At 41.1% G+C, this 26,353-nt stretch overlaps 1 protein-coding gene across 1 annotated transcript in view; it reads left to right on the top strand.

Moving 5' to 3' along the window:
• Positions 1–3,469: 3,469 nt before the first annotated feature.
• The window catches only part of cds1 (CDP-diacylglycerol synthase (phosphatidate cytidylyltransferase) 1), a 30,472-nt gene continuing 7,588 nt past the window's right edge, over positions 3,470–26,353 (top strand). The window contains exons 1-8 of the mRNA XM_084946898.1: positions 3,470–3,810; positions 15,308–15,465; positions 20,009–20,105; positions 20,263–20,360; positions 21,908–22,047; positions 24,346–24,404; positions 25,202–25,284; positions 25,550–25,637. Coding sequence (XP_084803024.1) covers positions 3,742–3,810; positions 15,308–15,465; positions 20,009–20,105; positions 20,263–20,360; positions 21,908–22,047; positions 24,346–24,404; positions 25,202–25,284; positions 25,550–25,637 — 792 coding nt within the window. The 5' untranslated portion in view covers positions 3,470–3,741. The remainder of the gene's footprint in view (positions 3,811–15,307; positions 15,466–20,008; positions 20,106–20,262; positions 20,361–21,907; positions 22,048–24,345; positions 24,405–25,201; positions 25,285–25,549; positions 25,638–26,353) is intronic.

Here is a 26,353-nt window from a genome sequence, read left to right as displayed (position 1 = left end):
ACGTCTGAGCTTCTTAACATTTAAAAGATTTAATGACCCTACGCATCCATGACACGCTACTTTTACAGAGGTTAGACAGATCAGTCAGGTTTTTCTTTTTCTACTTTTGGTTCTGTGTGATGTCAGAGGGAGAGGATATGCCTAATATGGTCATGTATTAGGCTACGTTCACACTGCAGGTCTTAATGCTCAATTCCGATTTTTTTTTTATCAAATCCGATTTTTTTTGTCTGCTTGTTCACACTACAAATAAAATGTGACGGCAAACGCGCTCTAGTGTGAACCCTCAAAGCGGCCGGCGTGCGCAAAAGAAGACGTCACACACAACGCGCTCTGTTTAGACCCAGACCAAACAATATTGTTTGACTGATGGCCCTTAATATAAAGACTTGTTTCGGACTTTACGTTTCCCAATTTTGCTTTAAGTTATAAAGTTATTTTGTTTTTTACATTTGGCCTAATAATGATCCTTATTGCTGTTTTAGAGGAGCGGTGCTTCAAAGGATAGTTGCAGATTTCTGTCAGAATCTGCAGATTATACAGTACAAATAAAATGTTCACGGTTCTCCAACGTTGTCTTCCCAGCAGTTTCACTAACATCTACACTGGATGGCCAGGAAGCGTTCGCTATGTCTTCTCCGGCGCTGATAATTGGCGTCTGTCTTGTGTCAGTGACGTAAAAGACGGATTTAATGTGACATGTGATTCAAACAGCAGTCGATTTCTAAAACATCGGATATGTATCGGATTCAGTACCACATACGAAAGTGACCCAGATCGGATTTGAAAATATCGGATTTGTGCCGTTCACACTGTCATACCATGATCGGATATGGGTCGCATAGGGTAAAAAAAATCGGATTTGATGCGCTTTCGCCTGCAGTGTCAACGTAGCCTTAGAGAGCCAGTGTGAGCCACATCCTGGACAGGAGGAACTACAGGAGACACTGAAAGAATTCCCATGATACGCTGAGTGCTTGTCTTTACTCCCAGCCTTTCACTCGTGCTGTGTTTATGTGCTGCCGTGTTTTTCAGTTCTGTTTACTCTCCTTTAATTTGTGTTTTGTCCGGTCTGTTGTCAAAGGTCGCCCCATGCTTCTCTTTTCTCTTCTCAGTCCCCAGGAACAGCAAACAGCAGTGCCTGCCTGAGCTATGTTCATTTCCTCTTGGTGAGGTCTTTTCCTGTTCTGGAAAAAAGGAGTTCTTCCTTCCCCCTGTTGCCAAGTGCTGCTCATAAACTAAGAACTAAAACTAAGTTGGTAGAAAAAATACATATGAACTAGACTTGCGACTAGATGACTTTTAGTCTTTGCAATTTGGTCAAATTTGTCAGCAGAGCCGGCACTGAGAAGCTTTGATGCAGAGCTTTATTAAGTCTACGTGACTGTCAGTTGAGTCTTGTATTGCTATATTACTGCACTCTCCTGAACCTGATAAATAGCACCTAGAATAAAGGAAGGAATAAATAAGGTCAAAGTAACAGTGAAATAATAAAAAATAAATGATTCAATGTGATCAGATTATTTGACTTTGCTAATGGTTATTGTTATTCCTGTTAAGAATCTGAAGTAATTAAACAGCCATATGGTTTTAAATGTACTCACTATTGCCTTTTTTCCTCTTCTGGCCTATTTTGAATCATGATCTTGGCCCATATCTTGTAAATAATTTAAAAGAAATTAATTTGCAAAATTAAGTTGCTGATGAAGCTTCAAGTTCAACAAATAAAACATCAGTAGAGCAAAAATAAATTAATGGCATCTCTTAATATACGTAATTTTCTGCTTGTGATGATAAGAATTGTGATTAAAGTATTGGGAAGCGCATTAGAGTTTTAATACATGTTAAAATATAGAAAGTAAACGTGCTGTTGTGATCTGGTGCTAAAACGGTGACCTGAGTGGGACTGAGGGAGTGAAACTAACTTGATTTGTTAAACTTTGTTAGACTAAACAGGACTGACTGCGGTGCCGAGCTTTATTTTACTGAAATCGGTGATTGGCGGAAAAAAATGTGGGCTCATGTTTCTTTTAGCGAACCAACAGCACTTTAAAATTACTTAAAAAAAAAAAAAAAGGTATTTGTGTTTAAATATTTTTTTTTAAAGTTGTGCCGAGTGCATTTAGTGAACTGAGCAGAGGAAATAACACCAGCGGGGGTCTCCACAAAAATAGTGCAGACAGGGGTGTGTCTAAGTGAGGACCCTGGTGCTCACTGGTCGTAGATTACCGCAGCATGTGGCAGAGCTGGTCAGCCCGGTATGGACTGACTGAGAGAGAGAGAGAGAGAAAGAGAGCGTACGGCACCGCAGCAGACCTGTGTAAAGGCAGGCAAACGCACAACGGAAGCGTCGGTGCTTTTACTTCAAAATAAAAGCTCGACTTTAAATGAGCGTCACCTGCAGGCTTTGTGTGAGGGTTTTTATACTTCTCCGAGGTTTGACTGCAGCTAATATTTGTACTACTAGGATTTCTCCAGGGGTAAACATGAAATGCAGGGTGTAGGCTTGGTTTTCTGCTTGTCTTTTTCTTGAACACCCATAAAGTTTCCATAGGTTTCTGCAGGTAATTCTATATAATTCATGGAGTGCTTTAAATGCTCAAGTTGACTGTAAATATATTTAATTTCATTAAAGAAAAAAGTTTTGGACAATCTTTTTGATCTGTGCTTCTACAATGAGCTCTGAAGTTAAAAAATGAGGATCTTTGACTAGAAATAGATCCAGTATAAAAACAACAGTTTGGGCAGATCTGTGTTGGGTGAACTCATGTTGACATAACAGAAGACCGAAAGTCCAAAGAAAAATACAAAAATATCTGGAAGAAGGGGCACAAGAAAGGAAGAGAAGGACCAGGGGCCTAAGGAGCAGATGTGGAAGATAAAGTCTAAAGTGGTCCCGGTGTTTACAGCAGCATTAGGAGCTGCAGTGGCTCCAGCAGATTCCAGGCACAGAACTTCTCTGCACAGAAGAGTGGGAACAGCTGTGCAGAATCATCAAACCCCTGCTAGTAGAGGAACCGAGCTTGAGGATCACAAACATAAACTCCAAGGAGGGAAAGAGAGCTTGTAGGGTAACAGGTGACTTTAAACTGGCTGTAGGTGTAAATGTGAGTGTGATTTCTCTCTTCGTTAGCCCTGTGACAGACCGGTAACCTTTCTACCTGTGACAGTCAGCAGCTCCAGCCCAACTCTTAATTGAATAAATGGAAGAAAATGGATATATAGGATTAAAAAAATGAAAATCTACAACATTAGGATGTTTGGATATGTTTTTGTATGCTTTAAACCTTTATTGAGCAAAACTTGAGCGTCCTTTAGGAAGTCTGCACACACCGACCAACAGGACTCTGCGTCAAACCATTAAAGGGCTTAAATTTCCAAAGCAAACATCTTAACAGGAGTAAACCAAGAAAATTACATTTTAAGTAGACCTTTTATTTTGAAAGTCCCTACAGAAAGTTGTCAGTCCTTGTTCCGTGAGCTTGTCAGCGGTAGGAGGAGAACAGGGATTGCGGTCATAAACAAACACACGCAGTGGAGTCGGTAGTGTCTGTGGGGCTGTGCAGCAGCACTGGCTGACTTTCAGGGAAGCTGACCTTCTCGACCGGCACCGAGAAATCAGACCGGCTGAAAAAACCCGAACACGAAGAGCGGATTGTCTCCCACTCTCCCTCCGTCCTCCCTTCCCTCGGAGTCGGCTTATGTGACACATTCACGTCCCGGCGGAGAAACGAGAGAAATATGACGGAGCTGAGGAAGCGAGGCGGAGGCGGAGCAGACCCTGACAGCGGCGATAATATCAGCGACAAGGTAAGGTGCACCTGAGAGCGTGAAAAGACACCATTATCCGTGCGAGACCTCGCCCTGGAAACGAGTCCGGCAGGTTGTCGGAGGCTGAGCCGGGCCGGCCGGGTTGTCAGGTTAGCAGGGGAGCTACATAAGCTAGTTAGTTAGCCGCTTGGCTGCTGTCCGGTAATCCCGAAACAACCGAGGCACGGTCACGGAAACGTCTCTTTGAAACCACCGTTTGCCTTTTCGGTGTGAGCTCCTCGTCCTTTTCAGTGGCTGTCAGCGGGACAATTTCACAGTGTCACCGTGACACAGACTCATCAATGTCACTCCTGCAGGCTGAAAGTTGGATTTGGATAATTACATTACAGTAAACAAACAAGCAGAGTTCGGAGGGCCTTTAAGCTTCAGTTTACTTTGCTACTCAACACGAGTGATTTTAAAGATTGTTTTGCAGTGATTTGACGTTCAGCTTGTTTATATTCATCATGTGATGTGATGGCTCCACTGATAAAAAAAAATCCTATTATATAAACTATACTGTAGTGTAATAGAAAAATAGATTTCTTCATTATTGATCATCCTACCTGTGGTGTCCTCACTCACTTGGTTTGTGGCTTTACTACCAAGTAGTTTGCTTCTGCCCCAAATCCCTTAAAGTAGAATGAATTAGAATTTGAGGACATGTGAAATTAATCTTTGAAATAAATCTGATTTGCTCAAAAATAAGGCAGCACTTACACTATAACACACAGCCGTTCAAACTTCAGAGATATCAGTGCAGTTAGGAAGACAAAGCGGTTGTGAATCAATTTCAGGTGCAGTGGTTTTGCAGATCATTGCTCTCTCTTCTCAGTCCTCCTGACTTTTTTTTAGTGTCCTTGTCCTTGCTTGTATCTTGAGACCGTAGCTGCAGCCCATTCATGTTGCACAGGTAGTCCAGGATGTGAACAGAGCTGCAGAAGAGTTTCATCCCAGCTGAAACAGAGGAGCAGTGCAGAATGAGGTGTCTGCTTTACAACAACTCGCCTCTTTCAGAAAGCGTGCCCTCACAGCTTGCAGGATATCCAATATCAGAAAAAGAGAGTCAGTCAAGGACTGTGTTTATGTTTCATCAGTGCCAGTGTGTGCACATTTTAGTCAAGGATCAACTCTTTTAAATATTTATCTTTGTTTACTATGAATGGAGAATTTCTTGGTGTTTCCTGAGGTTCTATCTTTTTACCTTAGCATGCCTGAAATGTGAAGTTATTTATTTTTTATATTTGATTTTTTTGCCTTTCGTAACATTCTTTGCCCTTCTTTTTTTCCTCTATATGTTTAATAAATGATGAGAAATTCTGTTTTAGCACAAAAACTTGAGCTGTTTTTCTCTTCATTTTGAGACTCTGGTCAGACTGAGGTTAAAATAAACATTATTGATTATTGAGCTCTGCGGCTGTTTGAATACTGCTCTGTGCTACTGCTCAACACTCAACGTGTTCTTTATTTTGGGTCAATAAGGATCAGTTCCTCCCTTTTTTATCTGTTGTTTTTCTCTTTTTGTCAGCTGGTTTTCCTTCTGTTGTATGTCACTTGTGATTTGTCAAAAATATCTGAGCCCTTTGTGAGACTGGTGAGATTGTTTCAGTGTAGTTTGTTGCTCACAGGTGTGATTCCCAAACCTAAGAATTACTCATTTTCCTGGCAATGTTGTGATCTAAAATTCATGCTAGGCCAGATATATAAGTCTGCTTAACATGTACATTTTTCTTGTTGTTTGACCCACCTGCAGTATTTCCAAAACATTGTTCAGAACTTCCACGTATAGCTTGTAGCCCAGTTTAGAGTCAAACTTGAGTTGCAAGCTTGAGTTAAGATTATATAAATAGTCAGTGTGTGAGTCACTCATATGTTATATACATCTGTATGTGTTTGGTCCTGGTTACTGTTGCTTAGCTCAGCGTGTTTACTCGTTCTACCTCGCCTCACTTAAAGTGCATTCTTGGAGAGCAGCTGCAATCGGCCGTCTCGTGGAAGTTGACACAAGAGACGTATGAGAAGCACGCGTACGCAAAGCGTCACAGAAGACCCAATGAAAACATGATTTACCTGAGCAGAAAGGCACGCGTGTGCTGCAGTGTTTGGTTAGTTACTGGTTGGCATACATTCATAGTGATACACAGATAAGGTTAGCTGGAAATATTTGTCTTAAGGATAGTGATGTGAAGGTTACTTTGAAATCTAATAGTTTTATAGATCACTAGTTACATTGGTTATTACATTTGAACAGTGTAATGTGACCTATTTGAATACGTGTAACTACACGTCTGTGTAGTGTTTAGTGTTTTAAACTGCACTGAAAGTGCTCGTGTCCACCTGCCTTGGTGGTGGTTAGTTGGTAGCAGGCTTAAAGCAGTGCACGCTGATCTGATTTTACTGTCAGTTGAGAAGAAGCGCAAATTCAAACAAGATCAGCCAAAACAAGATGGCCAGAGTTTGAGTATCAAATGAATGAAGCCTGTCTACACATAGAGACATCCTCTCTGTGACGGTGTCACAACAGCTTTGTTCACCTACATTATCCTGAAATCTTCTAAGATAAGGCGTTCCCGCAGAGGATGACAGGAACTCTTATGTTTCGCATAACAAACTGAGTTTTAATTTCATTTTAAGATTTGTTTCCTTACTGAGTAAAACTGTTTATTCCTTAGTTTAATTTCTGTCAGTCATGCATGTTGCTAGTTACTCTCACACAGTGCTTCCAGATCAGGCTAATAAGTACTAATATTGTCACCGTTTCGTAGTTTGAGTGCCACAATTTTAGTGTAACAAATCAAGACATCTGTCTGTTCAGGCTTTAGATTCTAACATTCTGATTATTTCACACGCACACACTTTGTCTGCTCCTGCAGGTATGACAGCTGTCTGAAGATTAGGTTTAGCATTTATTTATAAAACTTTTACATTTTAACTATGTGAATAATGCCATCTGCAGCTCGTGACTTCCCCTGCTTTGAATTTGAAATTTCAGCAGTTGCTAACCAGCTAGCCCTGGTGCTGACTTACTGTGTTGCCGCTGTGGTCGTAAATCATTCAGCAGCTTCTCAAAAAAGGTTCTTGTCCCCCTGCTTGGACGTGGACGTTACTTCTATTCCAGTGTCTCGTCCTGCAGCTTTTGCAGGGCAGTCCATCTTTAGCTCTGGAGATCCAGACTTCTGAAACTCACGCGGAACCATGAAACTGGTGCATTCATGTAAAATGATAACTACCATCACCGGGTGGTGGAGTTGGAGTTCATCAACAAAGACTCACGAAATAGTGGGAAAAAAATGTCACAAGCACTTGCCCTCCTCCGCCACAAACTGAATCTCCATCTCAGTTAAACAGTTTGTAGTTGTCACGTATGTATGTCTGCTTAACCTTTACAAACTCAGTGTTCATATTAATCTGCAGACAAGTCAGCATTTTAATAAACTGTGAGATGTTTCTGAGATGATGCAGTCTCTGCAGCGGTGTGTCTGCTACGCAAATAGCCACTCAGCCACGACGTAAGTGCAGCTCGTGTTTGATTAGGAAGTCCAATTCCGGTGGCTTAAAATCTTCCAGTTTGAGTGTAAAGGAAGATGGATAGTGGGAATTAAATGGTTTGACCAATCGTTTACCAAATTTAAGGATACTGATTTTTTCTTTTTGTTAAAATTTAGACCTGAGAATTTACAAACTGTTTTTTGTAAACGAGAGGTGAGATGAATATCGGCTCCTGTCCACACCAAAACATCCGTTCCTGGCTGTTTTCTCCTTTTTCTTGGCACGTATGAAAGATCTGCAGATGGTGACAAATAAAGCCCTCATTACACCATGTAAACGCCTCTGTGAGGTAACTGTGAGGCGTTCCTAATAAGAAGCAGACGTGCAGATCCACTGGGGTTTAAAAGGCATGAGTCAGGCCTGTGTGTGTCTGTCTTGTTTTGGAGGTTAAAGGATCACTTTGCTGTCACACACCCTGCAGAAACACCCAAACAAAATGTCTTCACATGATCGGTGCTTTATGGAGTCAGCGAAAAGGTGTTTGTTTGGGGAAGCCAAGCCACAAATCCCACACGCACCCATATAGAGTATGTTTATGTATCCACAGCCTCTCTTTGTTCTCTCCAAAGCAAATATTTATTTTCAGTGGTTAGTAAGCAACACATACATCCTCAGTTGTGCTCAGTTCCGGTGTGGTCTGCGTTGTTTGCCGTGCAGGACAGTTAGCAGCTGCTCAGGACTCCACATGATGGCTGACCTTGGTGGGCTGTCTGCTGGCCGGCTGGCCGTCCCCGAAGCCTCCAGCAGTGGTGGCGGTAGCACTGGGACATTTAACGCTCTGCTGATTACAGCTTCATTTTTCTCAGCACTTGTTAGAAATGCTTTTGGACAGCAGGGCACTTTTTGCTCCAGCTTTCAGATAACTTTGTTTATTTAGTGTTTATTTATTTATTACTTATTATTATTATTTATTTATTATGACAATAATGTCGTAATAACTCCATGGCATGATCGCAGACTTTGAATCTAGCAGCGGTTAGATGATCAGAATCATAAAATCGTACCTCAGACCACACATACGGTCTGGTGTAGCATGTGCTCACTGTGTTTGTGCCACGCTTACAGTTGAAGAGATCTTAAATCACTCACACGATGTCAGAAAGTTTATTTATTTGCAACATTTTAGCCTCTGAAGTGTAGCTGATTTTGAAAGTCTCAAAAAACCCACAAACTAACAGAAGCAGAGTACAGGGATCGTCCAGGATGTTGGGGTTGGTTCTGGTACAGTTAAATCATCAGAGGACTAACAAGTCAAGCTGGTAGCCTAAAAGCATAACGTATCTAGGACTAGGATACTCACTATGGTGACTAATTTACTTGTCATTTCTATGAGAGACAAAAATTAGGCTAGTCGACATAGAGAGAGGGAAAGTTGGGCAAAGCCACCTGGCACAACTGTTTCTTTGATGTCTTGAGGCTTTGTGACATTTCTGCACATTAAAATAATACAAATAAAATAATACGTTCACCTGACTGGTATTTCTGGTCCAACTTAATTATACGCTCGTCCAACACTGGAGTCAGACCTGACGACAGTTCTCTGTCAGAGTTGAGCCTTGCAGTCAGATCAGGCTCAGGCGTTCTGCTGCAGCGCTCTTCCTGTTCGAAGGACATTTTTCCTCCCCGCTGTCTCCACCTGCTTGCTCGTGGGGGATTAATTAGGGTTTCCTCTAATGTTACAGGACCTTTGCCTTGCAATAAAAAATGAAATGAAAAGGTGGCAGTGTAACAGGCAGCCTCTTATTTCACCCATCCAGCTGTATTGATTTCTCTATTGAGCATTTCAGTTGCTCGCAGGCACCTCTGATTTCATGTGGCTCGCTCTGCGTCGTGCTGCAGCGCTGCTGACAGAGGTGCAGCTGGGGGAAAGCGCTACTTCAGATCAATAATTGTGGTGATTAGCGGAACTCTTTGCAGCACAAATGGAGGGACGTGCTGAACTGTGCGAGCCCACAGTGGCAGAAGCCTCCTACCTTTGACCAAAGCCTCGTGCTGCTGCTGTCTGCTGGTCAGGGTCTTAACCTTGTGTATATACAGTGTGTTTGTTATGCGATTAAAGTTAGTCTTGTGCTGTGTAAAATGTGTTTTTTTTAGCCTTTACTGTCAATCCTATCTTGACATTCTCAGATACTTCTACATATCTCAAATCATCAATGCATCAAGCAAACACAGACCAGGAAGCTCCTTTTTATCTGCAGGATGCATGTTATTGAGCAGTATACATGCTTTTAGATATTGAGCATTTAATTTACTTTACTTAAAAAAACCATTTTGGTCTTTGTAATAGGATTGCTCTTGAGATTTTTACCATCTCATAAAGTATCACAGTATGAAAGCGGGAAACAAAGTGTGCGGCAAGTTGATGAGCCTGAGATTTCGTTAGATTCTTTTCCAGTGTTTTTTTTTATTTTCCATTTCTATAAATAAGCAGAAACACACGGTGTCGTAGCTGTCATGTATTTTTTACCACAGTATCTGCAGATCTAGTCCATAAATACTTAGGAAATTCAAGCCCATCCTCATTTACCAAAGCTGAAACAGTGATTTCCTTCTCATTTCTGCTCGTGTTTGGCAGTTAATTTTCTCACAGCTAATTGGTTAGAGAAGAAGGTTGGAATGAGATCTTGTGGTTTTATTTTGTACTTGTTCAGTCGTTTATTAAGGCTGGCAAAATAAAAGGCAAAGATGAAACTAAACAATAACCTAAACTGCATGACCTAAGATTAAAGCATGAAAAAACCTGGAAACATGACATGAACATAGCAGACAACCAGACAAGGAATGAATGAAAACACACAGGAGGTGATGAGGAAACACACGGAGAAACAGCTGACACAAATGAACATAACAGCATCACAGGGGAAGAGTAAAACTACACACACTGAACATAGAAACACAAGACCTCTTCAAAATAAAACAGGAAACGTAATGAGATGACACGACAACACGAACTCGACAACATGAGACACATGAAGGGCGAGTGAGACTTAAACACAGGGGAATCTAATAAACAATGAACTGTAACAGCAACCTTGGCATAATAGAAATGAACTTAGATAACCTAAAGAACTTAAACATAAACGTCAAAATATATTGATACTCAAAACGCTGGGTCACATGACCCAGCATCATGACATCCACATGTTAAAATGTGTTTGCACAACTTAATAAGTCAGGTGCATCTATACCCGAGCACCCAAAGCCATAGAAGAAAGCGCTGAGTGGGTGAATGTGGCTTGTAATAAAAGGTGCTTTTAGTCCTCAGAGTAGGAAAGAGCTGTACAAATACCAGTTCATTTACCATCTTGTCCGGTCTTTTCCAGGATGGCAATGCTTCTTTCCTGAAGGTCATGAGGGGTCACTGAATATTTTGATCAGGATTCTTAAGTAGACGGTGCTTCTTCTTCATACAACATCTTCTTTTGAAGCTGTGGCTTTTCAAATAAACTTTACGTTGTTGTTTTTACATTAAATTTGTCACCAGTTTAGCTCGAGATGTAAAATTACTCCCACATCCTTTAGTGGCTGTGCTAAAAACAGCAACAGCCAACGCAGCTGCTTCAAGTAGCTTTGAGATGAAAAAGTATGAGCTGCTCGTCACTCGTCCCTCTTTTAGATCGCCTCCTCCCTCCTCACACTTTTGCAGCAGAGGCATTAATATCCAGGAGGAGGACAAAGATGACAGTGGAGGAGAGCTGAGCTGCAAGGACGGCCAATGAGCTGCTGCTGCTTGTGGCTCTAGAAAAACATGGGCATACTGAACAAATGACGTTTTGCATACACCACCTGCTGTGGTTGTTTTCCTGTTTCATCTTCCTCTGTTATCAGTTTGCACATGTTCACTTCTCATGATAACAGGTACTCAGGATTAGTCTGACCCTTAGCGCAACTTGGACTGATATCACAGATATTTGCAGCATTGAAGGGTTTGACTGTGCAGTGATTACACAGCAGTTGGCTCGTGTTGCTGTATAAACAAAGGATTAACCGTGTTTGACAGTTTCATTAAGAAGCTCGAATACGTTCATCTAGATTAGGGCTCAATATTGCAGCTCTGCATGTGGCCGTGAACAATGCTGAGGCCTGCTGCTCCATGGAAACGGTTTCTCAACTGTCGACAGGCTGACTCAGCTGCAGAACATGCCACCAGTCTATGGTCACTGGGCAAACATTGGTAAATGATAATGATGAAAGATCTTTTTCTAATGAAAAACAGCAGCAACAGTGTTTGCTGCTTATTTATATGGTTATATGGGTGACCACATTAACAGCCCCATGTTTTTATTCTTCAGCCTTGGCTACGTATAAAGTGATTGACTTGCTTTGCCCGGTAGTGAACAGCTTAATGTATTTACTACTCGCTTGTGTCATCCGACAGTATACTTCACTCCCACTGCACAATTGTTTTTCAATTGCTCGCCTTCAAGTTGAGAAACATTACCTGGCTGCCTGCCTCGTGTTGCTACAAGTCCCCTTTAGACTCTGCTAGAGTGGCTTTGCATGATTCACAGTTTGTAATAATCCTTGTGTGTCCTGTACCAGGACTTGGTGCAGCTCCTAAATTCACCTTCTCTCTGAAACAAACTATTTAACACATTCCCATTTTAATAGGATCTTTCTTTCAATTGAACTTTCTTCTGATTGGCTGCCTCTCATAAACAGAAGGTTTAAACGGCAGGTGGGAGGGGCTTCTGTGCTCACAGCCAGAGCTATCTGCCTGAGATGGCCATATCTGCAACATCATACACAGCCAAGGGTAGGAAAAGCTGTCTGAAACAACATTACTAAACTACAGTGAAGAGAAGCGTGACAGGTTCTCTATAACTAAACTGGAAATTTATGAAGTACATAACAGTAGTATGATTAGAACCCTAATATTATGAGGTAGATAACAAGTTATATTGTAATTTGATTTCAGATTATTCTCTATTCTGTTTGGTCTTCTCAGTACTGAAAACATGATTTATTTATTTATTTTTTGACAATCACAATCAAAAACATGTTTCTGCATTTAAAAATGAACAAATAGTTTGATATCAGACAGAACTGTTACTGTTTCCATCTTCACTCTGACGTTTCTTTGATTCCAACAGATTTCCACGGGGGAGGGAATTCGAATCTTTTACACTGTGCACTAGTCTATGGTGTGTCTGCCCAAATCTAATTTTATTGTAAAGTCATCTGAGGCTTCAGGAGTGCAGTGGAGTGAAAGGAAAAGCAGCTCAGTGTTTTCTTCTGTTAGTGATTCTGCTGCGGGGATGCCAAACGAGGAATGGGGATTAAAATACTCCTGTTGTAGCGCACAATTCAAGGGAAAAAGCTTGACAACAACTTTAATCTCATTGTGGTAGTGATTAGGTAATTATTAGTCGTCCCACAAAGCTCACTGGGTTGATTGGTTTTTAACTGGTGTCAGAATGACTAAAAAATTGGCCAGCTTGTTGGCATGGACCGTTTTATAGCTGTCCACCCAGACACGAGCAAATTGAATAAAAAAACAATGCAGTTCATGTTTTTCATATTAATTTTCTTGTTATTTCTGTCCATTAGAGAAATTAACTATATTTAATGCTTGAGTAAATTTAAGCCCCAGTCTAATTTTCTACCGGGGGAAGGCTAATACTTCTGTGAGCGTTAGCATTTTTTTATATTTGAGACACTGTGAGAGATGCCGGGAGGGAACCTAACTAACAGTATTTGGGTTGTGTAGATTTACTACGCCTGTGGTGGCGTGTAATCAAACAGGATAACTGCTCTTATTGCTTTGTGATGGTTACTTCTATGTGACAGGAAATTGTTAAATTCGACAGTCTGATGTGCGTCAGCTTCAGTAGTTTGAGCCTGCTGATAATTCCTTGGTTGAAAACTGAATGAGTCTTATTGTCACTTCATCGCTAAGCCAATGTTCCAGAGATCCGGTTTTAAACAGTCATGTTTTTATTTCCCTTTTTAGTCAAGATTTGCAAGCTACCCTGCCTGGTAGGCAGTGTTTCAGTCTCCTCATTAAAACCTGAGTGGATTTCTACAATTACACCTCTCCTGCCACGAACACCAACTTAAAGTGAACCCTGAGCCTGCTCCCACTTTCAGTGCTTTCTCAGTTAATTACATCTGGCCACGATCGGGGACCTCGTTTTCAAACGAATACCTCTGGTTTAACCCTGATGGCCCTGCTAACCATATTTAGCAGCGTTTGAATAAAAACAACCATGAAAGGCAAAAAATGGCTAAGAACATCACCGAGCTGCTCGGGTGGATAGGACATCCTAATCCCCAGATAGATGTGTGAGCTGACTTTAAAAATAGCTTCTTTTTGGGAGAAGCACGTCTCTGCTCACCTCTTTGTTATAAGACAGACCATGACTGATGTTGACGAGAGCAAAACGGCTTCTAGGATGTCACTTAGAGGAGTTTTCCACATTAAGCCTGCTAAATCTGGAAATGCATTATGTTCTCTCAGTTTGTTCTTACTGACTCAGTAAATTGTAAATGAGGGCTAACTCTCAAAGATGTCTCAAGTTCCCAAAACAAAGCTTCCCAGGAAGTCTGTTATATTTTGTCCCTGCAGTGTAGAGACAGCAGCTGTGTGACTGTGGGTGCTGCTCACTGAGTTTAAATCCAGATTAAAGATTCATTATCAGCTGTAAAGATGTTTGCTTCAGGGCAGAAGCCTGTTAACCTCGCAGCACCAGGTGTAGACTTTCAGCTCTCTGCTGCCGAGCCAGTAAGGCTCCTGAGATTGTAAACAAACCTTTAAGGGAAATTTCACTCATTATCTTGGTTTAGAACATCTGTCATATTCAGGACAGGAAAACAAATTACTTCATAGAAATGTAGAATTTTTGGAGTTAAGTCTACTTTTGTAAAATTTCTGTATGTTATAGTAAATGCAAAATGTTTACAGTAGTGTCCAAAATTCTTGAATCACCATTAGGCTTCAGTGAGCAGTAGAGGAATCAACTGAAAGGCGAGATGCATCTGTCAGGTCTTTGCTCGATTTTTCCTGTTTCTTTCATCTGATGTAGCAAGTTTTCTAGACCTGCTGCTTCTTCTTTTTCCCCTCATTTGTCCAACTTCATCAAATTGTTTTTAAAGGGCCCGCTGCACACCGTGCTGAGATATGCTGAGTTTAAGACTAATAATGTATTTTTGCAGCAGGCCTAAAGATACAGTTTAAAATTGGCTATTGGCTAAGTTTTCTCTTATTTGTAGACAGCACTGGTTCATCCTTGAGTCAGATGTCTTTCTTATCCTCGAATGCTTCAGTCAGCTTAAAAAACAAAAAAATGTCTTTGAAAATTCTCATCTGCAGGGACTGGACTGGAAATGAGTGAAAAAGCTGTAGCACAAGAGCAGTGGGAAAAAATACAAGTCTGACTCCTTTGAAACAAAATGTAAAGAAGTGGGTGGTGGCTGAAGAATTTTGCACAGTATAATAATCTTAATCTCTGTGACATTTTCACAATCCTAATCTGGACCAATCACGTAATCACAGCCAAAGTCACGAGATGGGGGGAAAATCTGATGCTGTCGTAAACGTAAAAACTAGCCTAACATTGAGTGACATGCTGTGAAGTGTCACAACTGTAGCTCAAACTTGGGAGAGAAATGCGTTAGTAAAAGCTTAGTTACCTATGGTAACGAATAAATTGTTAGTGAGATATGTATAATCCTGTTTGACCGATCCAGCCTCAGAGGACACAAACACCAAGTCCTCTCTGTCTCTGTCCTCCCCTGTAGGGGCTAAACTGACCTAGTTAAAGTGCCGTCTGCTCAGCCTCATGTTGATGTTCTTAGTTTAGACCTGACTCCTGTAGCGTTTACCTGTTTACCCATTTCAGGAGCTCTCAGTGTAACTCTTTCATGATGAGATGTCAGAGACCTGTTTGTCAGGTGCAGACTTGCTCTGTCTGAAGTCAGTATTTGAATATCTCTGTGTTCTCGGCAGGAGGCTGATGGCGATGACAGGTTGGGGCTGGCAGGTGACGCAGAGGGAGAATGTGATGGCGACTCCAAAGCAGACACTCCAGATTATCCTCTCTCCACAGCAGACACAGACAACACTCCAGAATGCCTCAACAAAGCTCTGGAGGGGCTGCCGCCCAGGTAAACAGTCCTCAAACGCAGAAACCCACATGCCAGAAAACATTTGTGCCCAAAGCGTGTCTTTTTGATATCTGTGCTTATAAATTACTCACAATCCCACCGCTGAGCTGGAATGCAGAACCACAGGGGTATGATAATATTAACACGTAGCCAAACGAGTTTGAATCTCCGCATGAGAGTCCATCGTAGCTCAACAAGCTTTGTCCAAGATGGTAGCAATTCATTAAAAATGAATGAATAGTGTTCTATTGTTTAACTGTAGGAGTCTGTTTATGGTCTGTCAGAAGTAGTCATGCAGTGCAGATGCTCTCTGGGAAGATATTTGGAGGGCTGCAGTTGGTTGTTGGCATAAAAAGCGGCAGAAATAGTTACAAAGTTACAAATAAGTTCAAAGCAAGTGAGGGTTTTTATTAATAGTAGGGATAAATGTTACTAGTTCACTAGACAGTTATTATGCTTATGTTCAGCTTTATATTCTTATGTTTGGACTGTTCAAAACAATCCTTTTCTTTCTTTGTTGTTTTTGTAAAATAAGAAACCCCTCACTTGTCCTCTGTCTCAGGTTGTTTAACCTCCCTTCAGCTTTCCTTTAAGCTCACCTTCTGAGAGCAGCTCGTAGGGTTGGAACCAGAGATGACCATATTAGGGATTTCCACTCTGTGATAACATATAGAGGCAAGAGCAATAAAAACTAGGCTAGCTCAGCTGAAGGTTTTGGCTCTCAGGGATTACTTATACATGAATGTATTTTGCCTTTTTTAATATTCACCATTGGATACAGTGCATATCTGGCAGAAAAATTAAAAAATTAATAATTGTACTTTTAGTACTTGTACCCCTGCCTTTTAAAAAAGTCATTCATATTTTATAAATGTACAACACCAGATAATTTGACAAATAAAACATAAGAATAGTTATTATTTTGAATATTTTAGGGTGGCTCTTAAATACACACATATACTAACAGTGTTCATCTTCCTCCATTAGATTATGTTCAGTTTTGACTTAAAAAAAAGACTTGAAATAACCATTAAGTCATTTGATTATTAAGTATAAAGTATAGATATCCCTGTGTATACAGTGTAAATATAACAGATCAGATCAACAGATCAATATAAAGATCAAATTCATTCTAAGTGCAGTGAATCGTTTGCATGTTGGCTGTTCTGCTGTTCGTTGACACAGTTTAAAGATTTCTAAGTGTGGCTCAGGTGACCTGATGAAACCTGACGTGCATTTTAAATGTTCTTCTGCTGTAATGTTCAGCTGTAAGAGGCAGTTTTCCCTCTGAGTTATGAGAGCACCTCAGTGAGGTGATTGTTTACCTTTCTGGTATAAATGTAGGTTAATTTGAGCAGAAATAGATTCTTACTGTTTGAACATGCTCTTATTAATGCAGTGAAAGTGAATTTGCAGCTATTTCAAAGGACTCACACGGCGGCTCCAAGAGTTCAATAAATTACTTTGTGACTGCTGATAATTTTAATTTGACTATCTATCGACATGTAATCCAGAGTGATAAATTATATTTATGAGTTGGGACTCTTTTATTCAAAGCGAGTGGCAGAAGCGATGGCACAGAAGGTTTGCATACGCCTACAGTGATTATGTTATAATATATGCAAATAAACAAACTCAGCACTGAGATGGCTTTTAGATCTAAAAACTAACCAAGCGGTGAGGTTTGCCAGGAAAAAAAATCCACATGACCTTTTTTGTTGGTACTCATGTCAATAGCATGCACTCTGGTACAATGAAGCAGATGGAGCACTGCTTTCTGTTTGGTATTTTATTTTTATATACAGGTCGTGTATACAGTATAAACCTCTGTAAATAAGCAGGAGAAATACCTTAATATATAATAATGTTTTGTGATAATACTCTTTATTTATGGGCTAATGTGGTGTATTTCGAGGTAAGACACTAAATCCTGGTGAAGTCTGGGAAATACATTGAAAGCTGGACTTTACCCCTGTAATCAGTAAAGGAGCCACTGATATATAGTTCTTGCACTATGAAAATTCCTTGAACCAGGAGGTCAGTTACACTTTGAACAGGTTTGAGTCCTCAGCTCCTGAAACAGGTCAGCTTTATGGTGATTTGGTCACATTTCAGTAGAATTGACAGTGTTTGTGTAACACTTTCAACACAGCGCAGGTCTAAACTTAAAGCTCAACGTTTAGACTGTGTTTTGTGCATCTTTGGGAGTTGCTTCGTCCATGTGAGTGGCCCTAAACAGCAGAGAGATGAATAATATTTGATTTCACAAACTCCCTTGGCTCAGCGGCAGCACCACACACACCCTACTGTTACACTTCGTCTGCCTGGCAGCAGGTGATGCAAATTGTGTAATCGGAGAGCACATTATACTTTACCACTGAAATATATTTAGTGACTCATCATTTTGTGAGTTTGTGAGAAGAATGGAATCTGCATTTGATTTTCTAATGGAATATTCTTCTCACTCTTATTTTGAAAGTTCAGTAGCTGCTTTCTGTTCATTGGCCAGGTTGCTGTTGTGGTGGTCTTCAGCATAATTCAGTAGTCCGTGTTTTCTCTGGAAATGCACAGCAAGAAGAAGAACCTGCAGCAGGAGGAGAGCTCACACATGAACATAGCATCCGGGCAGAACATGGACTGCTGTAGTCCAAGATGGTGGAGTTCATCACTGGAGAGCAGCTGTCTGTATTCGTTTCATTCTGGTGGACCTGGCACATAAAACATGTGCAAATAAGTAATTTTTTAAAAACTACACAAGTGTTTTCCAAGCAGACTCAGAGTGGACTCGAACATTACTATGACAGTTAAAAGCAGTCATTCATGGAGTCTGCAGAGTGAATGATTGCTTGAATGAGTTTAATAGAGCTGGTGCAAACACTGCTTATTGCTGTGTTTGTGAGTGAAACGAGTATTTTGTAGGTTTAATTATCGTGTGCGCTGCGGCAGTCACTGCCACTGTCTTGGGTTTGTCTGGATCAAGTTGTCACTGAATGTTTGAATGACAAAACTCATTGCTTTAAAACATTAATGAAGCTGGCAAAGCTACATATCCCATGTCTGACATGGTCTTTATATACAGATGAGGAGTGGAGGATGTGACCAGTGAAGGCCAGGTCACAGGGCTTAAAGGCTCACGAGGGGAGAAGCGACTAATCCCTGCAGACTGACCGTTGGAGCCACTGTGCTGCAGAGAGAGAAGGAAAGGACAGGAGGAATGAAGGGAGACGAGATATTCAGAGAAGAAGACTCAGATGGAGGGAGGGGGAACGAGCAGTAGAGTGAATAGAGAGCAGACGTATGGGCTGAGCAGAATGACACGGCAGAGAAGGATGGACTCGAAGGTGAAAAGAGAGGGAAGGGATGTAAATGCAGACAGCGCGATGGTGGATGGAGTGTGAGCACAGCGCAGACTGGAAACAGCAGCAGCTTTTTTTCATGATGCAGCTGTTTTTCAGCTCCATTCACACGGCGGCCAGCAGGCTCTCTGCCCTGCGTGGCTGCTGTGCAGCTACCTGATAACTGCTTTAAAAAAGGACCCGGCTTCTTTCCATTAATGCAATCATGCTGTGCTTGCAGTGCAGGTAGTGCTGCTAAAACATAAGAATATAAAGCTGAACATAAGCACATGTTGTTAGGCCTTAAAGACCAATTACCACTAAGCCTTAGCCTAAGCTACTACTCGCAAACAACATATGCTAAACATCTTTATGCGCTATTAAAAGCAGGCCTTATTTGGGCCAACTCATTCACCACATGAGTGCAGATGTTACAGCAAAAGTCATAATCCCTGGAGCTGTATGCAGTAGCTCAGCAAACCGCACGTAATGAACTTAAAATGTCAATTTTGACAGTGAGGTGTCAGGGTGAGCTTGAGGCTGTTTTTGACCATAAAGCTTGGTCCCTGCACGCCAGCAGTCAGATGGGGTGAAGAGAGCAGCAGGCGGCAGTGAACTTGGACGCCATGATGTTAGACATAAGAGAGGATTGAAAGCCAAAGCACACGGCCACCTGCAGCCCGGGAGGGTAACCCTGAGTGATAAATGGTTCACCTGTAGCGACCTTATGAATTTTCCTCCTCTAGACAGATCTTGAGGACTGGCTGCTTTTTTTTTCTTCTTGTTTATCTAAGCTGGAGCTGCATTGATAAACAGCTAGTAACTTTGCAGAGGTGGGCTTTCCTCCTCCCTTCAAGCTTAAGTAAAAGGGCTGTTAAAGAGCTTTGTAGGGAAAATAAATGCAAACCCCCCCCATAATTTTATCCTGAATATTTTGTTTGAAATGATCAGATGCCAGTATTGTCATTTTCCATCCTTGGTAAACTGATATACAAACAAGTCATCATGAAAATTCCTGCACAGCACCTCGATATTCTTAAGAAGCAAACTGTGGACTGTCATCTTTTTCCTCCTTTGACTTTCAAACCACTGGAATTTCATTCATTTTGAATGAGAACTCAAAACGTCTTTAGTGACTTATTATATATATTATTATTAATTCTGTATAATATATTATTAATTTTAGTTCTAATTTCTAATCTCCACAGATGGAAGAACTACTGGATACGAGGAGTTCTGTCTTTAGCCATGATTTCTGGCTTCTTCCTCATTATATATATGGGACCTATTGCTCTTATACTTGTGGTAAGTGTCTTCTTTGGGGGGGTTGAATGTAAAAAGAATAAATTTATGTTCTGTATCGTTTTTGTAAAAACACAGAATGAAGCTCATAGTTTGAATCTGTTGCTCGTGGCTGAACTTTGTTCTCATGTTTCCGCTTTGCTCCCATCATCTGACCCAGGTCATGTCTGTCCAAATCAAGTGTTTCCAAGAAATTATCACCATTGGCTACAGAGTTTACCATTCCTATGACCTGCCATGGTTCAGGACACTAAGCTGGTAAGGAAAATGGGTTTCACAGAAAAAGAGCTGATACTTTGATGTATTTTGAACAGAGGGTTCCTCTTAAATGGATAGCTTGTTTTCTTTGAAGAGGGGTTGCATGACGCCTTTATCCAGTAGTCAGTGCATTGCCCAGACTCTGGACACGTCACTAAACCTTAAAAGGCCCATTGATTGGTAAACTGTATGAAGTTATTTGCGAAAATTAGTTTAGATCTGAGCTAACCTGCTAATCATAAACTAATTAATGCAGCAGCTAATTAGACCAGCAAATTATATGTTCAGTAAGATTCTCTTTTTTTATCTGGTAGCTTTGGATGGATATAACAGCTCAAGTTCAGTACAATCTGACAGCTAAACCCCTGAAAATGTAACATGCACACAGCCACAGTGACATCGTCCATGTAAAGCTGTGAGTGAAATGTTTACACTGTCGCCATGTTTGTGTTTGAGAGTTAGATTGGGACAGTGCACATTCATTCACTAGTTTACTGTAGAGCTGAAGGGTTCCTATAGACTCCTATTGCAGCTCGAGGAGTCGCCCCCTGCAGGCCATCAGGGGAAATACATGTCAAAGACATTGTTTATTTACAGTCTGTTAACCGGCTAATAACAGTTTTTATTGATCTAGAGATAACATACATGCTTGTTTTATAGCCTCGAAGGGGACAGCACATGTGCTTTGACTTGTTTTGGGAATAAGCAAAAGAATAATAACAGCAGGATTTTGAAATTCACCGATTGTCACGTAAGAAGTATTTTTAATCTTTTGTTCTTGATCTGATGGCTTCCAGTTCACGTCATACTTTCACCACTTTTATGCAGTTTTACATAAACAAAATACTCCCAGATGTTTCTCCTTTAATAAAAACCAGTAAGTGCTATGTAGAAAAACAGGCTTTTGTGTCCCCAAGTAGTGTATTGAGGATTAAGGACTATTAGTACACTCAACATTATCAAAGTAAAAATAAATAAATTCCAAAACTCAACCGAAGCCCCCAGGCCATCTGAATGTTAGCTCTCTATTCATACTGAGCTGTCTTTCTGGTATGTAAGGAGATTTAATAAAGTCCCATTTTAAGCCAGCAATTTTTGTGGCATCCACACATCATTAAACTCTGCTGTGCTGTCAGAAAAACGCTGAGTCAAGCCAGCTTCTTCTGCAGTTACTTTCTCTGTCTGTGCAACGCCTCCTTTCCCCCATGACGACTACTTTGCTCCTATTTTTGTTGCAGTGTTTTTGTTGCTACTTTGCATACACAGCACACACCCCCACGGGATGCGACATTGCAGCCGAGAGCAAAGATCACTGCCATGCTGGAAGTAAATGAAAGCTAATTGAAACTTGCCCCTTGCATCAAAGCCATCCCTCGTAACAACATGCACGACCAAACAGTGCAGGTCAATGTACAGTGGGCAAGAAACACTGGTAGACACACAAACCCTCTGACCCACACGGGCAACAATCCCTGAAACATACTGAGGAAACAGATATCAAAGCATGAATGTAGAGGAAAACTAATTCCCTTTGTTTTCTGCCTCAGGTACTTTCTGATTTGTGTCAACTACTTCTTCTATGGAGAAACTGTTGCAGATTACTTTGGGGCTCTGGTGCAGAGGGAGGAACCTCTGCAGTTCCTGGCTCGATATCACCGCTTCATCTCCTTCGCGTTGTACCTCGCAGGTGAGTCTCACCTTCGAGACAATACGGCTGTTGTATCTCCATAAACACACATGCTCTTTGGCCCTTTGTCTCTCACTCACGTTTTCCTCACGGGGGTGGAATAGGTTTCACAAGACGCAGCTTTTACTCAGTAGAGTTCAGTTACAAATAACATTACTGGGGAAATAAATTGAACAAAAGCAGAAACAAAGCCCTCGGGGAGCTTCTTGGTATAAACAGACTAAACTGATTTACAGTGATACAGCTTTTTCTTTGGTGGCTACGTTTACATTTATTGCTGCCGGATGTGCCGTAAAAGCACAAATATTGAGGTGTGGCTTTTATCAGCGTGCTGTTTCCATACATTATGGGTAAAGAGAAACAGCAACTAACCAAAAAAGCCAAGTGTATAATTGTAGTTTTCTTTTGGAAACCACTAGTGATCTTAGATTCAAATCATCTTAATAAATTGCTAAACATAAATTTATTTAGCAATATATGTTACAGTGTTTTTTCCCCTGTTTGTACTGGGCTACCATGAGCTGGGGAACTTTACAAATTTGCAGCAGTTGTGGAGATCAGCTGTGAACTGAATCCCATGCAAATGTGTCACATTTATAATTTGTAAAATAAAAAGTTGCCACAAATGTGACCACTGTTTGCTAAACAGAAGATGAGGCTTCTGGCCCTGTGTGATCTGAAGTCAACGGGTCTTTTTTTGCCTCCCTGTTTCCTGTGTTGGCAATTACAAATGAAAGTCTTGTGGTAAATTTAGGAGAGCTCATGTTGCTACATGGCATAAAGACCCATTCAGATGAGACGGGAGGAATGCACGGTAGCATGCCCTCTTGTAGCTTGGCCGAGAACGGCTGAGTTTGACCGGAGATATCAGTAAAATCGAGTAAAAGAGACTTTGTTTATCCTGTGACTGCACAGCTCAAATCATGAGCCTGGAGGAGTATTTCAGAGTCATGCAAAAGCCCTCTTTCCACAGGATTAGTATTACCAGGAGATGTTAATTAACATTCATATGCCGAGGGCTGAGCCCACTGAGGGATGGCAGATGTTCTCACTGAGTGCTGCCATGCATGTTTAACCTTTTTCATCTTTTGGTATTTCACTCTGATGGATTCCACCTTACTCACTGGGGCCCGATTTTCACTTGATTAATTTTATTAGAGGAGCTCTGATTGGGGAAATATTGCAGGTATTTTGTGTTGGAATGGATATGTTAGATTCACCCAGGGTTAAGGTTACAGATGATCTCCTTAACAGTTAAATAGACTTCTTGGAGTTTCCTGCTAAGTAGCCACTAATTTCAATTTATATCTGTGCTGAATAAAAGTGACATTTTTCTAACAAACTATTTTGTAGAAAAAACTGTCCCATTTAGGATAAAGGGTAGTAAATCCTCACTGTCACCCCCCAAAATAAGCTGAGGTAGGAACCTAACCCAACGAAACAAACTGTGGATTTGGATCTCTACACTCCTAATGTTCTTGTGTAACTTTTAACCTTTAAAAACACTGACCCAAAAATGGACCAAATGCAAAAGCTGCCTGCAACCCCCAGTAAAGACCCGAGACACTCGGCGTGCTTGTGATGATTCTGTATTAACTGGTACACGACTCGCCAGCTTTCCAGCTGTCTCCATCTGTCGGTACTGGCGTCACTGAAATAGCGCGAGTATCATTACCAGATAGTTTTCAGCCTCCCTGGCACTGCCCCTCGAGCCCACTGCACCACCCCTCATCTGCAGACCACACCTCCACCACACAGCCGCTGTGTTTAAATAAAAACAAACATCTTCATGCATTCATATTGTTTTCAGTGTTAAAGTCCAGCGGAAAAACTAAAGTTTTTTTTTATTATTTTAATCTGTCTCTTAGTAACAAGCGCAGAAGTGCAGAAATAGCTAGGTTTAAAAATTAAGATTAACTTCTGCTTTACAGAACAAAGTGCAGTTTAATGTAAGACGAGCACCATTTGGCATCTGAGACATTTTGAACTACACATCGTCTTCTTAACCTGCCACAGTACCAACTCTGCAGAGGGTCTGTCCTAGAAAAAGCTCACACACAAGCTCTCAGCTGCACCAAGTCTCGGCTAAAATCAGTGTAACATCAGCGTTATCGAAGGTTAAATGCCCAGAGACTTTCTGTGAAGGAAAACTGAGAAGTGTCCAATCACAAGCGTGTCCCCCACATCCCCCTGAAACACTACATCATGTGTTATGAGTCTTGATATTTTTGATTATAGCATACACTTGTTGTTCATCTTGGAGTAAAAACTGACAGCATGTCGTCTGCTCTTTCACAGGTTTCTGCATGTTTGTGCTGAGTTTAGTGAAGAAACATTACCGCCTGCAGTTTTATATGGTGTGTATCAGCCAAGTAACCATCTACTCCTCTGCTGCACCACTAACCTTCTCATCCATCCCCTCTCATGGCTTCCTGCTTCTTCTGTCTCACTCAGAGGAATTTAGAAACTCATCTCACGCCTGCGGAAGGCTTTTTAGGTCGTGTTTGTCATTAAATGTTATCCTGCATTAGCTCTCTGTCCACACCGACACAGCGTTTGATCCCAGATGAGTGCAGGACTTCTGCAGTGGCTCCAGCTGTATTTCATTTATGTGCACCTGCTTTGCTTATTTCTGTCTGTAGCCACCTTTATGCTCCACATTTTATCAACTAAACAATTTTAATGACTAACTTAATTTAAATTTTAATGTTATCTCACATACAAATTTATGCAAATTGCTACAAATAGCACGAATGCAAACATTTCTCAAGACAGGCGGCCACAAAGGGAAGAGCCACCCTTTCTTTCATCCAACATGATTATTTTCAGGCTAAACTGCTCATTGTATACTAATATTTTAGAATGGTTTAATTGTGCTGCTGTCTTTGTTTCTAGTATTGTAATAATTTAGTTGCATGCGTCTCCACAGGAATCAGTTCTCTCACTGTCCACCTGCTGCCTGCTTTTCTTTTGATGTTTTTCACATTTCTGCACCATCTGATCTGCGGTGTGGCTCTGTCAGTGCCATCCAGCATGTCCGCCTGTCCTTCTGTTTGTTTCCACTATTTCTGACATGATCCGACTTTCTGAGCAGGCACGGCTACATTCCAGTGCAGTGACACTGTGGTGTTTGTGTTTGTGTTTGCCATTCCAGTTTGCTTGGACCCATGTGACCCTGTTGATTGTGGTAACTCAGTCCCACCTTGTCATTCAGAACCTGTTTGAAGGAATGATCTGGTAAGCAGGACAAAGAAAGACTAGAGGAAGCTGCCCTGTGTCTGACTATCACTGTTTTATATGTTTCATCGCAACTGTGTGCCCACTGTCGGAGTTGGCTTTGTGCAGGCTTCTTAAAAAGGCAACAGTGCATTTAAAAATTAAGTCACACCAATAAAGTTTTAAGTAAGAGGAAAAAATAAGTCATTAGAGGGCAGAAGCATTTTTGAGCCAAGTCAGATACTGATTCTTACCTCTCATCATCGCTGAAATTCCTGTTTTTCAGGTTCATCGTCCCCATCTCCATAGTGATCTGCAATGACATCATGGCCTACCTGTTTGGGTTCTTCTTTGGGAGGACTCCGCTCATCAAGGTAAATTAGAAATGGCTTTGGATTTCTATTTCATGCTGATGAAATTTAAGGTATGAGAAATTGGAAAACTGAACCTCTTTTCAGTGGATGATCTCATGGTGACTATGTCCCTCATTTATATACAGTCTATAGATGAGACCTGCAGAAGCTGTTGTGGAAAACATACGTAAAGAGAGTCTCCCTTCAGTTTGTTAAAGAGTTGCTTTCATGGTGAAACACAGAGTGAGCTCAAAACTAATAAATGTTCAGCATCAGTGGTGATGAATGTTTTATCAGACTCATGTGCCGACTGCTCTACAGTCTGCCTCAGTATCAAAACAGGTGGTTGAAATTTGCCTCACAGGGCATCTGCATGGAGATCCAAGTAGTTATAATAAGATCTGGTTGGATTCTCCAAGTACTGAGGAGAGATGCTTCATTGTTTCAGAGGAAATGTAATTCATAGCAACAGTAACTAGCCAGTGGGAGAAATAAGCATTTGATTGTCTGTTAAAGTCATCATTTTAACCACTTACAAAGAAATGAGCCAACTATGATTCAGTGGTAAGTTTGCTTTAATAGTTTAAGATAGAAAATGAAGAAAAACGCATTCTCCAACAAATTACTGTGTTTTCGGGATTTGAGCCTCTCGGAGCACAAGGTGTCGTACTTGGTGGAGTAGCTGTTGTGGGCAAGCACGGCTGTTAAGAAGTTCTTGTAGTCAGTCCTGAGGTTCG

Source organism: Perissodus microlepis, chromosome 12, assembly GCF_051167445.1.
Source record: "Perissodus microlepis isolate ML-2025 ecotype Zambia chromosome 12, ASM5116744v1, whole genome shotgun sequence".
Lineage (NCBI taxonomy): Eukaryota > Metazoa > Chordata > Actinopteri > Cichliformes > Cichlidae > Perissodus > Perissodus microlepis.
This window is presented reverse-complemented; position numbering and strand designations above follow the sequence as displayed.